Here is a 12,962-nt window from a genome sequence, read left to right as displayed (position 1 = left end):
GCTAAATGAATAAATGTAAATGCCTGAGTAGATTACATTCAAAGTCAACGCAAAGACGCAAATACAGGCGTCGGGCAACGCGTTTCATCCTCCTCTCGATGATATTGTGAACCCAGACAACATGTACAAAACAGTGATTGTAGTTATCTCCAACATGGTTGTGAGTGACACGAAAAACATCGCGAGTGAGTCACGCGATGCACATATCGCGCCTGGTGTGAACACACCATAAATCCTGTTATCATGTTTATTTCAAGAAATGAAATGCTATAAACACATACTAAAAAGATGAAATTATATATTTGTTAACCTCTATGTAATGTGATTGATACCCGACATTGGAGGACTGTGAACTTGAATGGGTTGCTAAATATTTGAAGTTTTAAGTTTTATGGAAAGGGTTTGGGAGCATGATGTGGTTTGGGAGCATGATGATGGTGTGACGTGTGCAGAAACCACATGTGTGTGTGTGTGTGTGTGTGTGCAGATAAATGGGAGATAAACCCGTCGGAGCTGACCTTCATGAAGGAGCTGGGCAGTGGTCAGTTTGGAGTGGTGCGGCTGGGCAAATGGAGAGCGCAGCATAAAGTGGCCATTAAAACCATCAGGGAAGGAGCCATGAGTGAAGATGATTTCATAGAGGAAGCCAAGATCATGATGTAGACATCTCACGCACGCACACACACACACACACACACACACACACACACATGTAGGGCATATGTCAGCAGATGTTCCTCACGTGTGTGCCGTGCTCTCAGGAACCTGTCTCACCGGAACCTGGTGCAGCTGTACGGCGTTTGCACGCAGCAGAAGCCCATTTACCTGGTGACCGAGTTCATGGAGCTGGGCTGCCTGCTCAACTACCTGCGTCAGCGCCGAGGAACGCTGGGATCAGAGGATCTGCTGGGAATCTGCCACGACGTCAGCCAGGGCATGCAGCATCTGGAGCAGAACGGCTTCATCCATAGAGACCTGGTCAGAAAACACACACATTTGACCAAAAACACCGGAAAAACAGGATGGTCGGGTATCTCTTGAGTTTGATCAATACCCGTTCTGATTCCAGTGTGGTTAAAACAAATAAGTCAACATTTAGATGTCAGAAATATTTATTATATGTCTCTTTCTGAAAAACTTTTAATTGCTGCTGAACACCATGAAAAAAAATCAGCCAGCTGCATAAAAACTGGATTTGATTAAGAGCAGTTTGTGTGAAAAATAGAGTGACATGACTCTAGATAAATTGAGACTTTTTTAAGGAGGTTGTAGTTCTCTCTCAATTCTGAAGATTCTTTCTGAACAACTAAACAAAATCTCATGGAATTTATGAATGGAATGATTCAATGACTTACTGAAGATTCATTTCTGGATGAATCAGTGTTTTTGAATGAACATCTTGAAAGAATGTTTCATAGATAAATACATTTTTAACAGCACCTTTTTGCCAACAAAAAAAAATGTGCACACAGAAATTGATAGATGGAATTGAAATTCGAACAAGCATTCGATTCCTGACCTTCAGTATCCAATTCTGGAAATGAAATTGATTTTCGATTCCCGACCCAAAAAACTGTGAAATACTATAAGATGTTTGTACTATATCTGTTCTCAATGTGAATCTGTGTTAAAGTGTAATGTATTTCTGTGATGTATTTTCAGCATCATTCCTCCAGTCTTCAGTGTCACATGATCTTCAGAAATCAGAATAATATGATGATTTACTGCTCAAGAAACATTTCTGATTATTATCAATGTTGAACACAGTTGTGCTGCACAATATTTTTGCCAAAACCATGACACATTTTATATTTCAGGATTCACAGATGAATAGAAAGTTCAAAAGAACAGCGTTTATTTGAAACAGAAATATTTTGTAACATTATAAATGTTTTTACTGCCAGTAAAAACATTGGCAGTAAATGATCAGTTTAATGTGTCCTTGATAAAAATAAGTATTCATTTCTTACTGACCCCAAATAATTAAATGGGTTGTGTTTGTATTTGACATACATTTTTTAAGCTAATCAATCAGGAGATAGCAGTTTCACTTGCAGCAGAAGAAGAAATTATTTCTCTGGAGGGTTTTAAAATCATAAGCTGAAGAAGAGTCTTGTTTAAGCTCAGGGTTTGATTGAATGGATCCTAAAGCTCTTCAGACCGTTAGATGCTTGTTAAACAACACAATATGCAGTGATATTGTCTGGGGTTTTTCAGGCGGCCAGAAACTGCCTGATCAACAGTTCGCTGGTGGTGAAGGTCTCTGACTTCGGCATGACCAGGTATCTGAACGCTGTCAGTATCCACTGAGCATCACGAGGGAAACCTTGATAATGTATGACCCACTCACGATCACAGAACTGATCCCGGACATGATTAGAAAAGACTAAATGGTTTTAAAAAAAAACAGTCATAGGCTACTCAAAAATGTAAAAGAAAAAAAAAAGTACATAATTAATGCATTAAAACTACTTTGTGTTACCAAATGGATTTCCTAATATTTGGAAATATATATTATATATATATATATATATATATATATATATATATATATATATATATATATATATATTTCCTAATATTTCCTATTTTAAAGTATGTAGATATAAATTCTGCGGTATTTACAGGTGAACATTGTATAGTAACATGAAATCCCCTCAAAATACAACATATGAAAGAATATATATTATTGAATCAAAATATGGTATATTAGTCAAAGGCTTGTCTGTGGAAATCAACAGTACAGTGCTGTGATTGTAGCTATAGAAACACTAGCGCCGCTAGGTCTTTATCACATCCGTGTTCTCCTGCAGGTACGTTCTGGACGATCAGTACTGGAGTTCCTCAGGAGCCAAGTTCCCCGTCAAGTGGTCTGCGCCAGAAGTCTTCAACTTCTGCAAATACAGCAGCAAATCTGACGTCTGGTCGTTTGGTCAGTAGCGATGATAATGATGATGATGATATTAATGGTGATGATGATGTGTTGATGGTGATGTGGTGATGATGATAGTTATGATGATGTGGTGATTGTGATGATGATGATGATGATGTGATGATGATTATGTGAAGATGATGGTGTCGGTGATGATGATGATGGTGAAGATGGTGCCGATGATGATGATGTGATGATGATGATGGTGATGATTATGTGATGATGGTGTCGATGATGATGATGATGTGCTCCTCAGGTGTGCTGATGTGGGAGGTGTTCACGGAGGGGAAGATGCCTTTTGAACACAATCAGAACCATGAGGTGGTGATGATGGTGACTCAGGGACACCGGCTCTATCGGCCCCAGAAAGCAGCTCCACACATCTACAGCATCATGAAGATGTGCTGGATTGAGGTAACAACAGAGTCCTTCACAGCCTCACTGACATTAGGGACCTCAGTGTGTGTTCAGGAATTATTTACACCCATGAATCACCAGCAGGATGCATTGTGGGGTGTTTGTTAATTTGTTCTAGTGTACTGTAAAATATTCATGAAAGGTTTTTTGCATTTGATACCACACTTCACCATTATGATGAAATTGGAAAAAAAAGGGTAACTTTGTATCCTGTGCATGTTCACTGTTTTCCCACTCATCTCAACGAAACAAGGCTGTTGTTTTACTGAATGTGTGTGTTTGTGTGTGTGTGTGTGTGTGTGTCAGAAAGCAGACGAGCGCCCGAGCTTCACTGAGCTCTCGCTGCTGATCACGGACGAGCTGGAGGAAGCTGACGGACCCGCGTCCTGAGCTCTGATTGAACGGTCTGATGCTCCAATCCAGTGATGAGCTCATGACAGCTCTTCCACTCTGCATGGGTTCAGGGCCACACCAACGGATCTGGGCCTGAACGAGATGCTTGATTCCTCCTCATATGAGACTGCATTTATGACTGTGTTCCCTGCAGTGACTGAGTCGGTCTGAATGTGTGTTGATCTGCTGTAAAGCATCAAATAAACCTCAGACAAATGTGGATGTCGTCTGTGTCACTGAACTCATTCACACACTGTTTTCCTCATTCATTTCAATCATTAATTCATGAACACTGAGGCTAACCAGATGTGACTCCTGATACCTGAGCAAACACACACACAAACACACTCAGAAAGCAGAAGGAAGCTGACCGGAAGGATGTGGCTCGTGCAGAAACAGCAGTTCTTGTGAAAGCACCTCTGATCTGCACGTGACGCTTGTTGAGATTTGAAGCGTTTTGTGCCATGATCTTCCAGTGAGCGGAGCATTTTATTGGGTTTGATGGAAGCTTTATGCTGTTTGAGAAGCAAATTTAAGCGTTTCCTCTATAAGTGCACTAAAAAATTAGTAAGGTTTTTAGAGCTTTATAAATGAAAACCTTTTTATGGTCACTACTGTGACCGACCGGTGGGATTAAATTGGTTAATAGAGTTTTGTTGGTTTAGTTCCTGAAATTACCCTGTAATTTCCCAAAATACTACCGTTTGATCAAACATGATCCTCATCAATAGTTATTTAAACACATTTTAGGCTTAATATTAGGAAATGTGCATTGTGCACAAATAGTACTCCAAATAATGTTTAATTATAATTTTTATGTCAGCACGTCTCGAGCCATATATCATTAAATATGTTAATGGATTTCAACTATACTTAGTATGAAATAAAGATATATTTGGGTTAGCTGATGATAATTATAAGTATGTAGTTTTAATAATCTCTCTAACTCTAGAACAGTGAAGTCCACACCACACTTATAATGATCAACTCACAGATGTAAAATATTGTAAATGATAAATGAAAAAACATTGACGCCAGTCAGAATTTAAAGCTACAGACAACAAAAATGCAGTGCTTTGAATAAACAGACTGATATTGCTGGTGTGATCCTGATATAGTTATCATAGCTGGTGTGAATGGGCCTTTATATGGAAGCCGGTAATTATTAAATGTAGTTGTGATTTTTAATCTCACAATTCTGACTTTATTTCTCAGGAATACAAAATATAAAGTCAGAATTGCAAGATATAAAGTCAGAATTGCAAATTATAAAGTCAAAATTGCAAGATATAAAGTCAGAATTGCGAGTTATAAAATCAGAATTGCAAATTATAAAGTCAAAGTTGCGAGTTATAAAGTCAGAATTGCAAAATATAAAGTCAAAGTTGCAAGATATAAAGTCAGAATTGCAAGTTATAAAGTCAGAATTGCAAGATAGTGTTACGGATCACTTGGGAGGCTGAGGAGTAACAGACAGAATGGTTTATTGAACAGACACAAGCAGAGGAGCAGGTAGTGTAGGGTGGAGTGAGGGATGGATGGATCCGTGCAGGCTGGGTGAAGACGTCAGAGGAGGAAGGTGAACCACACACACGCACACTGGGGATCTGGATCTTCGGAGAATCGCTGGAGAGAGGTAAGTAGAAGAAGAGTTAGTCCTTAGAGTTAGCATACAGGTAAGACCTTGTCGCGAACGAGACCGGACATCGATTGAGTGCGTGTGTGTGGTTTTTATGGTACTGAGGTGATTGGGTGGTGATGAGGATCAGGTGGAAGTGCTTAGTATTCCGGTGAGGGCGTGCGTAGTGATTGCGTGGAGGTGGAACCTGGCGTGTTTGTAACAGTACCCCCCTCCCCACGGCCCGCTCCTGAGGGCCAAGGACCCCGACGATGTGGTGGACGTCCTCTTCCCCTGGGAGCTGGTCGGTCAGGATGATTGGAGTAGAAGGTGTCGAGTGAGTTAGGATCCAGGATGTCGTTGCGTGGGACCCAGGAACGTTCCTCTGGACCGTATCCTTCCCAGTCCACTAGATATTCCAGTTGTCCACCACGCCGCCGGGAGTCCAGGATGTCACTCACTGCATAGGCTGCGCCGTCGTCTAGGAGGAGTGGAGGGGGGGCTTCCGTTTCGCCAGGTTCTGTGGAGGGAGAGACAGAAGGATGGTGAGGTTTAAGGAGAGACACATGGAATGTGGGGTGAATCCGGTATTCAGGAGGTAACTGGAGTTTGTACGTGACCGGATTGATCTGCTGGATGATGGTGAATGGGCCAATGAATCTGGGACTTAGCTTGTGGCAGGGCAGACGCAGGTGGATGTCCCGGGTGGACAGCCAGACCTTCTGACCAGGTTGGTACGTTGGGGCCTCTGATCAGCGTAGGTCGTCTGTCGTTCTACGTCTGCGTAAAGCCAGCTGGAGTTGGTGGTGTGCCGCGTCCCAGACCCTCTCGCTCTCCCGAAACCAGTGGTCGATGGCGGGGACATCCGAGGGTTCACCTGACCAGGGGAATAGAGGTGGTTGGTAGCCGAGTACGCACTGGAATGGAGTGAGTCCGGTGGTAGGTTGACGAAGGGAGTTTTGTGCGTACTCGGCCCACCCAAGGAACTGGTTCCAGGAGTTCTGGTGGCCGTGACAGAAGGTACAGAGGAAGCGTCCAATCTCCTGAACCTTCCTCTCCGTCTGCCCGTTTGACTGGGGATGGTACCCAGAGGACAGGCTGATGGCCACACCTAGGAGTGAGTGGAAAGCCTTCCATACCCGGGAGATGAACTGGGGGCCTCGGTCCGAGACGATATCCTCTGGGATGCCGAAGTACCTGAAGACATGATTAAATAACAGTTCAGCTGTTTCCATGGCCGTGGGCAGACCCTTCAAAGGAAGAAGACGACTTTTTTTTATTTAGATTTAGAAAATATATCCACTATGACAAGAATGCAGGTATTTTTATCTGAAGGAGGAAGATCGGTTATGAAGTCCACCCCTAGGTGTGACCACGGGTGATTGGGAACGGGCAGAGGATGGAGCTTGCCTGATGGAAGATGGCGAGGGCTTTTGGATATGGCGCAGCTTGTACATCCATTCACGTACCTCCTGACATCCGAGGCCATGTTGGGCCACCAGAAGCGTTCCTTCAGCAACGAGAGGGTTTCATTGACCCCCGGGTAACCAGTGCCAAGCGATGTGTGAGTGGAGTGTATGAGTGGAGTGCGCCGTGTCCTGGGAATATACTGAAGTTCCGGTGGGCAACCCGGCGGGGTGTTGGTGGTAGGCTCGGTAGAAGGAAGGGTCTCAGCAGACCAGGTAATAGGAGAGACAATGACTCTTTCTGGAAGAATGGTTTCCGGAGTTTCGGGATTCTCTTCGGGGGCGTAACACCTGGAGAGGGCGTCAGCCTTCACATTTTTCACCCCTGGGCAGTATGAGATGGTGAAATGGAAGCTGGTGAAGAATAACACCAAGCGGGGTTGTCTCGGATTTAATCTTTTGGCCACTAGAAGATACTCTAAGTTCTTATGATCTGTTAGGACCAGAAAGGGGTGTTTGGCTCCCTCCAACCAATGTCTCCATTCTTCCAAGGCCAGTTTGATGGCCAACAGTTCCCGGTTGCCGATATCATAGTTGACCTCCGCCGGGTTGAGTTCCCGGGAGAAGAAGGTGCATGGGTGGAGGCGACTGGGATTCTCCTGCTGCTGAGAAAGGACCGCTCCCACTCCGGTGTTCGAGGCGTCGACTTCCACTACAAAGGGTCGTTCGGGATCGGGATGGACCAGGAGTGGGGCAGTCGTAAAGGCCTACTTAAGGATGTGGAAGGCCTCTGTGGCGGCAGGAGTCCAGGAGAGAGATTTGGGTTTGTTACAGATGAGACTGGTGAGAGGGCTGGTGATGGTACTGAAGTTTTGTACAAACCGTCTATAGAAGTTGGCAAAGCCAAGGAACCGCTGTAACTCCTTGATGGTGGTTGGAGTGGGCCAATCTCTGACGGCGTTTACCTTCCCCTCGTCCATCCGGATGCCACTGCTGCTGATGTTGTATCCAAGGAATTGCACTGAGGGCTGATGGAAAGAGCACTTTTCGGTTTTGAGATACAGTTGGTAGGCCCTCAGGCATTGCAGGACCTCCGCAACGTGGCGTTGATGTTCTGCCAGGCTCCGGGAGTAGATGAGGATATCATCAATGTAGACTAGGACGAACTTGTGGAGGAACTCCCGGAGCACCTCGTGGATGAAGTCCTGGAATACGGAGGGGGCGTTAACAAGTCCATGCGGCATCATGCAGTATTCATAGTGGCCTGTAGGGGTTATGAGGGCGGTCTTCCACTCGTCCCCCTCTCGTATCCGGATGAGGTTGTAGGCACTGCGGAGGTCCAACTTGGTGATCACATTGGCACCACGGAGATGTTCCAAGGCAGCTGGGACGAGGGGAAGTGGGTACCTGAACTTCACTGTTATATTGTTGAGAGCCCGATAATCAATGCATGGTCTTAAACCTCCGTCCTTTTTCTCCACAAAGAAGAAACTCGAAGCAGCAGGGGAGGTCGATGGACGAATATAACCCTGAGCCAGCGCCTCCTTGATGTACTCCTCCATGGCCTTCTGCTCAGGAATGGATAGGGGTTATATCCTTCCTTTAGGCACTGGTTCACCCGGCAGCAGATCGATTGCACAGTCCCACGGCCGGTGTGGAGGCAGCTTGGAGGCCTGTTTGGGGCAGAAGACGTCACTGAAGGGGGCGTATCAGTGAGCACCCACACTATGACGCACGCATCTCCTGCTTAACCCAGAATCGAGGAGGGCGGAAACTGGAAGAGATATGTCAGCGGCAGTAAGTGTCACAACAGTGGTGAGTGGTTTCATTTGGTATCTTGAAGGGAAAATGGCACTCACCATGGGACGAGGAGGACGGACGGGGCATACAGCAATGGCATACCCGGGGCTGCACAGTAGAGGCACAGATTCTGGGCCAGCCGTCTTTGTCGTTCAGCCATAGAGAGACAATAGGAGTCTAGTAGCATGGGTTCACTGGCTGGTTCTGGGGAGCTGACGGCCTCTGGTCGGCAGAGGGGTGTAGAGGAATACACCTGGCCCTGGTGCTCTTCGAGGCACAACTGCATACGAGTGGCGAAGCGGATGGACAGCTGGATGAATCGTTCTAGCCCGAAGGTGTCCTCGTATGCAGCGAGATGCAACCGCACTCGAGGTTCCAATCCCTGACGGTAGGTAGTCAGTAAAGCCTGTTCGTTCCATCCACTGGAGGCCTAAGCTGAAGGGCATATCCATTGACAGACATTTTCCCCTGTTTGAGATTATACAATTTCTCACCAATGGAAGAGTCCCAAGCTGGTCTGCCGAAAACTTCACGGAGATGGTTGATGAAGCTGGAATAAGACTGGATAACTGGGTTATTTTGAGTCCATATTGAATCTGCCCACAGTAGTGCTTTACCTTGCAGTTGAGAAATTACAAAGGCTACCTTAGATCTCTCAGTGGGGTACAAGTGCGGTTGCATCTCCAGGACCAGCGAGCATTGTACACACACGCACACTGGGGATCTGGATCTTCGGAGAATCGCTGGAGAGAGGTAAGTAAAAGAAGAGTTAGTCCTTAGAGTTAGCATACAGGTAAGACCTTGTCGCGAACGAGACCGGACATTGATTGAGTGCGTGTGTGTGGTTTTTATGGTACTGAGGTGATTGGGTGGTGATAAGGATCAGGTGGATGTGCTTAGTATTCCGGTGAGGGCGTGCGTAGTGATTGCGTGGAGGTGGAACCTGGCGTGTTTGTAACAGATATAAAGTCAGAATTGCAAATTATAAAGTCAGAATTGCAAGATGTAAAGTCAGAATTGCAAAATATAAAGTCAGAATTGCAAGATATAAAGTCAGAATTGTAAAATATAAAGTCAGAATTGCAAGTTATAAAGTCAGAATTGCAAGATATAAAGTCAAAATTGCAAAATATTAAGTCAGAATTGCGAGTTATAAAAATCAGAATTGCAAGTTGTAAAGTCAGAATTGCAAGATATAAAGTCAGAATTGCGAGATATAAAGTCAGAATTGCAAGATATAAAGTCAGAATTGCAAAATATAAAGTCAGGATTGCGAGTTATAAAGTCAGAATTGCAAGATATAAAGTCAGAATTGCAAGATATAAAGTCAGAATTGCGAGATATAAAGTCAGAATTGCAAGATATAAAGTCAGAATTGCAAAATATAAAGTCAGGATTGCGAGTTATAAAGTCAGAATTGCAAGATATAAAGTCAGAATTGCAAAATATTAAGTCAGAATTGCGAGTTATAAAAATCAGAATTACAAAATATAGTCAAAATTGCGAGTTATAAAATCAGAATTGCGAGTTTAAAGTCAGAATTGCAAAATATGACGTCAAAATTGCAAGATATAAAGTCAGAATTGCGAGATATAAAGTCAGAATTGCAAATTATAAAGTCAGAATTGCAAGATATAAAGTCAGAATTGCAAAATATAAAGTCAGAATTTGAAGATATAAAGTCAGAATTGCAAATTATAAAGTCAGAATTTGAAGATATAAAGTCAGAATTGCAAATTATAAAGTCAGAATTGCAAGATATAAAGTCAGAATTGCAAATTATAAAGTCAGAATTTGAAGATATAAAGTCAGAATTGCAAATTATAAAGTCAGAATTGCAAGATATAAAGTCAGAATTGCAAAATATAAAGTCAGAATTGCGAGATATAAAGTCAGAGTTGCGAGTTATAAAGTAAAAAAAAAATCTATGCTGTTTGCATTAAATAAAGGAGAAAAATGTCCCTAAAGATGCACAATAGTTAAACATAAATAAGCAAGCACCCTCAATATTTGAAAAAGTTTATTAAAAGACTAAACACTAAACAATCACTAAGACACACACTGAATCGGTCCGTGATCATGATTACAGTACGGCTCCGAATCGCTGTTATTGCTCATTCACAAACACTAAACGCATTCATGCGCTTACAGAAAGACGTTTTAAATGACATCTGATCTGAGACCTGCTGTCAGTCAAAACACACAAGCAAATGAAACCCATGAACTCGTCAATGATTGGTCGATTGTAGGTCGCAGAATTTAAATCGGCTGGTTTCTACAGCTTCTGATTGATCGATTGTAAACTCGCAGGGATTTCGATTGCCGTCTCGCCAGTGTCACATCAAAAGAAGACAGAAAATAGAATTGCAATAGAATTTCTCAGAACATGCTAACTGTTCTGTCCAGCAATGCATTAGCTCTTAGTTGCGTGGAAGACTAGTGGAGGACCAGAGCTGTTAGCTGCAGTGCATTCTGGGTAGTGTCTTTGATATGACCTCTGCTGCTGTTTGGATTAAAGGTGGCAGTGCCGTTCAAAGTTTGACCTTTGACCGTGATTCCCTGAGGAGGACTGTAAACTCTGCTGAAGCGACTGCAGACTCTTCATCATCATCATCTTCATCATCATCAGCGTGATACAGTCTGTGGTCCAGAGGTACGGCTCGTCTCAGATTAGGGGTTTCCCGTAAGCCTCTACGGTGTCACACTGAATCTGAGAAAATCTGTACTGTTCTGGGAACTTCCTGTTGCTTTTTAAAGCATCTCAGCGGTTTGTCACAGTATTGGACCATGTGTGTGTGTGTTTGTGTGTGTGTGTGTGGTTTCTTGTTAGCGTTCAGCACCATTCATTTTCACAGCTGGCCACAGTGTTTTTTTTTTTTCAGTGGTGACGTATTTTTCCTATTGAAACAGGAAGCTGGGACATATCAAAGCGCTCGTCTTGTGGTCATGTGACTCAATCTTGCGTCGCGGTTTGACCTTGCTAACAGCTAGCATGTGAGAGAAAATGTCTTTCACCCCAAAATTCAAAAGACAAAAAAACAATCAAATTTAGATCATGAAGAAAAGGAAGCCAGTTTTCAGATTTTTTGCACATTTACACATCTACAACTCTAATGAGTCACACTACTATATAAATACTACAAAAATAAAAATACAAAATACTGCTGTGGCATATCTAACATTGTTTCTGTCATGCTACTGTAATTTGGACTATTTGTGTTTAAGGACAATGCAAAGCATTTAATAATGTTTTTATAGAAAACTGGTCATAAGTTTACACCCCCTTTACTGAACCAAAGGATCAGAGAAACGTCATGTTTTATTTAGTGCTGTTTAGTGAATAAACAGATGTTAACATGTAAATGACGAGACAAAATAATAACCGAATTGTCACAAATGACCCTGTTTGCAAGCTTGAGTCGTTACAATGATGATCAATGACTGTACTCAAGCAGTCTGTACTCTGAGTCTCAAGAAGTTCACCACCCCCTACACTTAATGCATCGTGCTTCCTTCTGGAGCATCAGTGAATGTTTGCAGCTCTAAAATAGTTGTGCTTTAAATCCCTCTTTCATTCTCCGAGATCACACAGTCACTGGTGGGAAGAGCTCAAATTTGCAGAAGATGCTGGAAAAGCAAAGTATGTCCAGTGGAAAGTTGAACTGATCCGAACAATAGACAAACAGGTAACCAGAGTTAGTATTCTGGGTCTTTTGTGTAAATGTAGCACCACCTTTTGGCTGATTCTTACTAAATCTAACATACAGCTTAATTGAGACGCCTTCTAAGTGTCTGTCATGCTTCATAACACTCAGCCATTCAGATTTGATGTTATGAGCTGCTGAAGTTTGATTGGCTGCTGGTGGCCATATTTGTTTGGTTAAATATTATTATAGTAATATTTAAAGAATACGTTACCATTTGACCCAAAGAAGGGGTATAACTGTTTTCAACTTGATCAATTGTATGGATCCAAGTCCAATTCTGGGGGGGGGGGACTATTTTCTTAGAATTTGAGTTTATATTTCACAGTTCTCAGAAAAAAAGTCACAATTGCGAGAAAAAATTACAAATTGTGAGATAAAATGTCACAAATAAAAAATTACCTTGAGTGGAGGAAACTAGCTACAGTGCAAAAAATATTTTCTTGCTTAGTATTTTTGTCTTGTTTTTTAGTATAAATATATAAAGAATTCTTAAATCAGTATGCATTTACTTGAAGAGTAAAATGACTTAATGGGTAAGTTCACCCAAAAATGAAAATTAGTCAATTTTCTCACCCTCAAGTCCTCCTTAGGTGTATATGACTTTCTTCTTTCAGACGAATCCGGTCAGAATTATATTAAAATTGTCTTTGATCTTTCAAGCTGTTTAATGTCACTCAGCTGGTGCTACA

At 42.6% G+C, this 12,962-nt stretch overlaps 1 protein-coding gene across 1 annotated transcript in view; it reads left to right on the top strand.

Moving 5' to 3' along the window:
* The window catches only part of LOC132118635 (tyrosine-protein kinase Tec-like), a 23,225-nt gene extending 19,264 nt beyond the window's left edge, over window positions 1–3,961 (top strand). Inside the window, exons 13-18 of the mRNA XM_059528605.1 lie at window positions 488–659; window positions 762–978; window positions 2,218–2,282; window positions 2,814–2,932; window positions 3,189–3,346; window positions 3,656–3,961. Of these exons, the coding sequence (XP_059384588.1) occupies window positions 488–659; window positions 762–978; window positions 2,218–2,282; window positions 2,814–2,932; window positions 3,189–3,346; window positions 3,656–3,739 (815 nt within the window). The 3' untranslated portion in view covers window positions 3,740–3,961. The remainder of the gene's footprint in view (window positions 1–487; window positions 660–761; window positions 979–2,217; window positions 2,283–2,813; window positions 2,933–3,188; window positions 3,347–3,655) is intronic.
* Window positions 3,962–12,962: the final 9,001 nt, after the last annotated feature.

This window comes from Carassius carassius, chromosome 37 (genome assembly GCF_963082965.1).
Source record: "Carassius carassius chromosome 37, fCarCar2.1, whole genome shotgun sequence".
Lineage (NCBI taxonomy): Eukaryota > Metazoa > Chordata > Actinopteri > Cypriniformes > Cyprinidae > Carassius > Carassius carassius.
The sequence above is the reverse complement of the archived record's forward strand: the minus strand, read 5'-3'. Positions and strand labels throughout refer to the sequence as shown.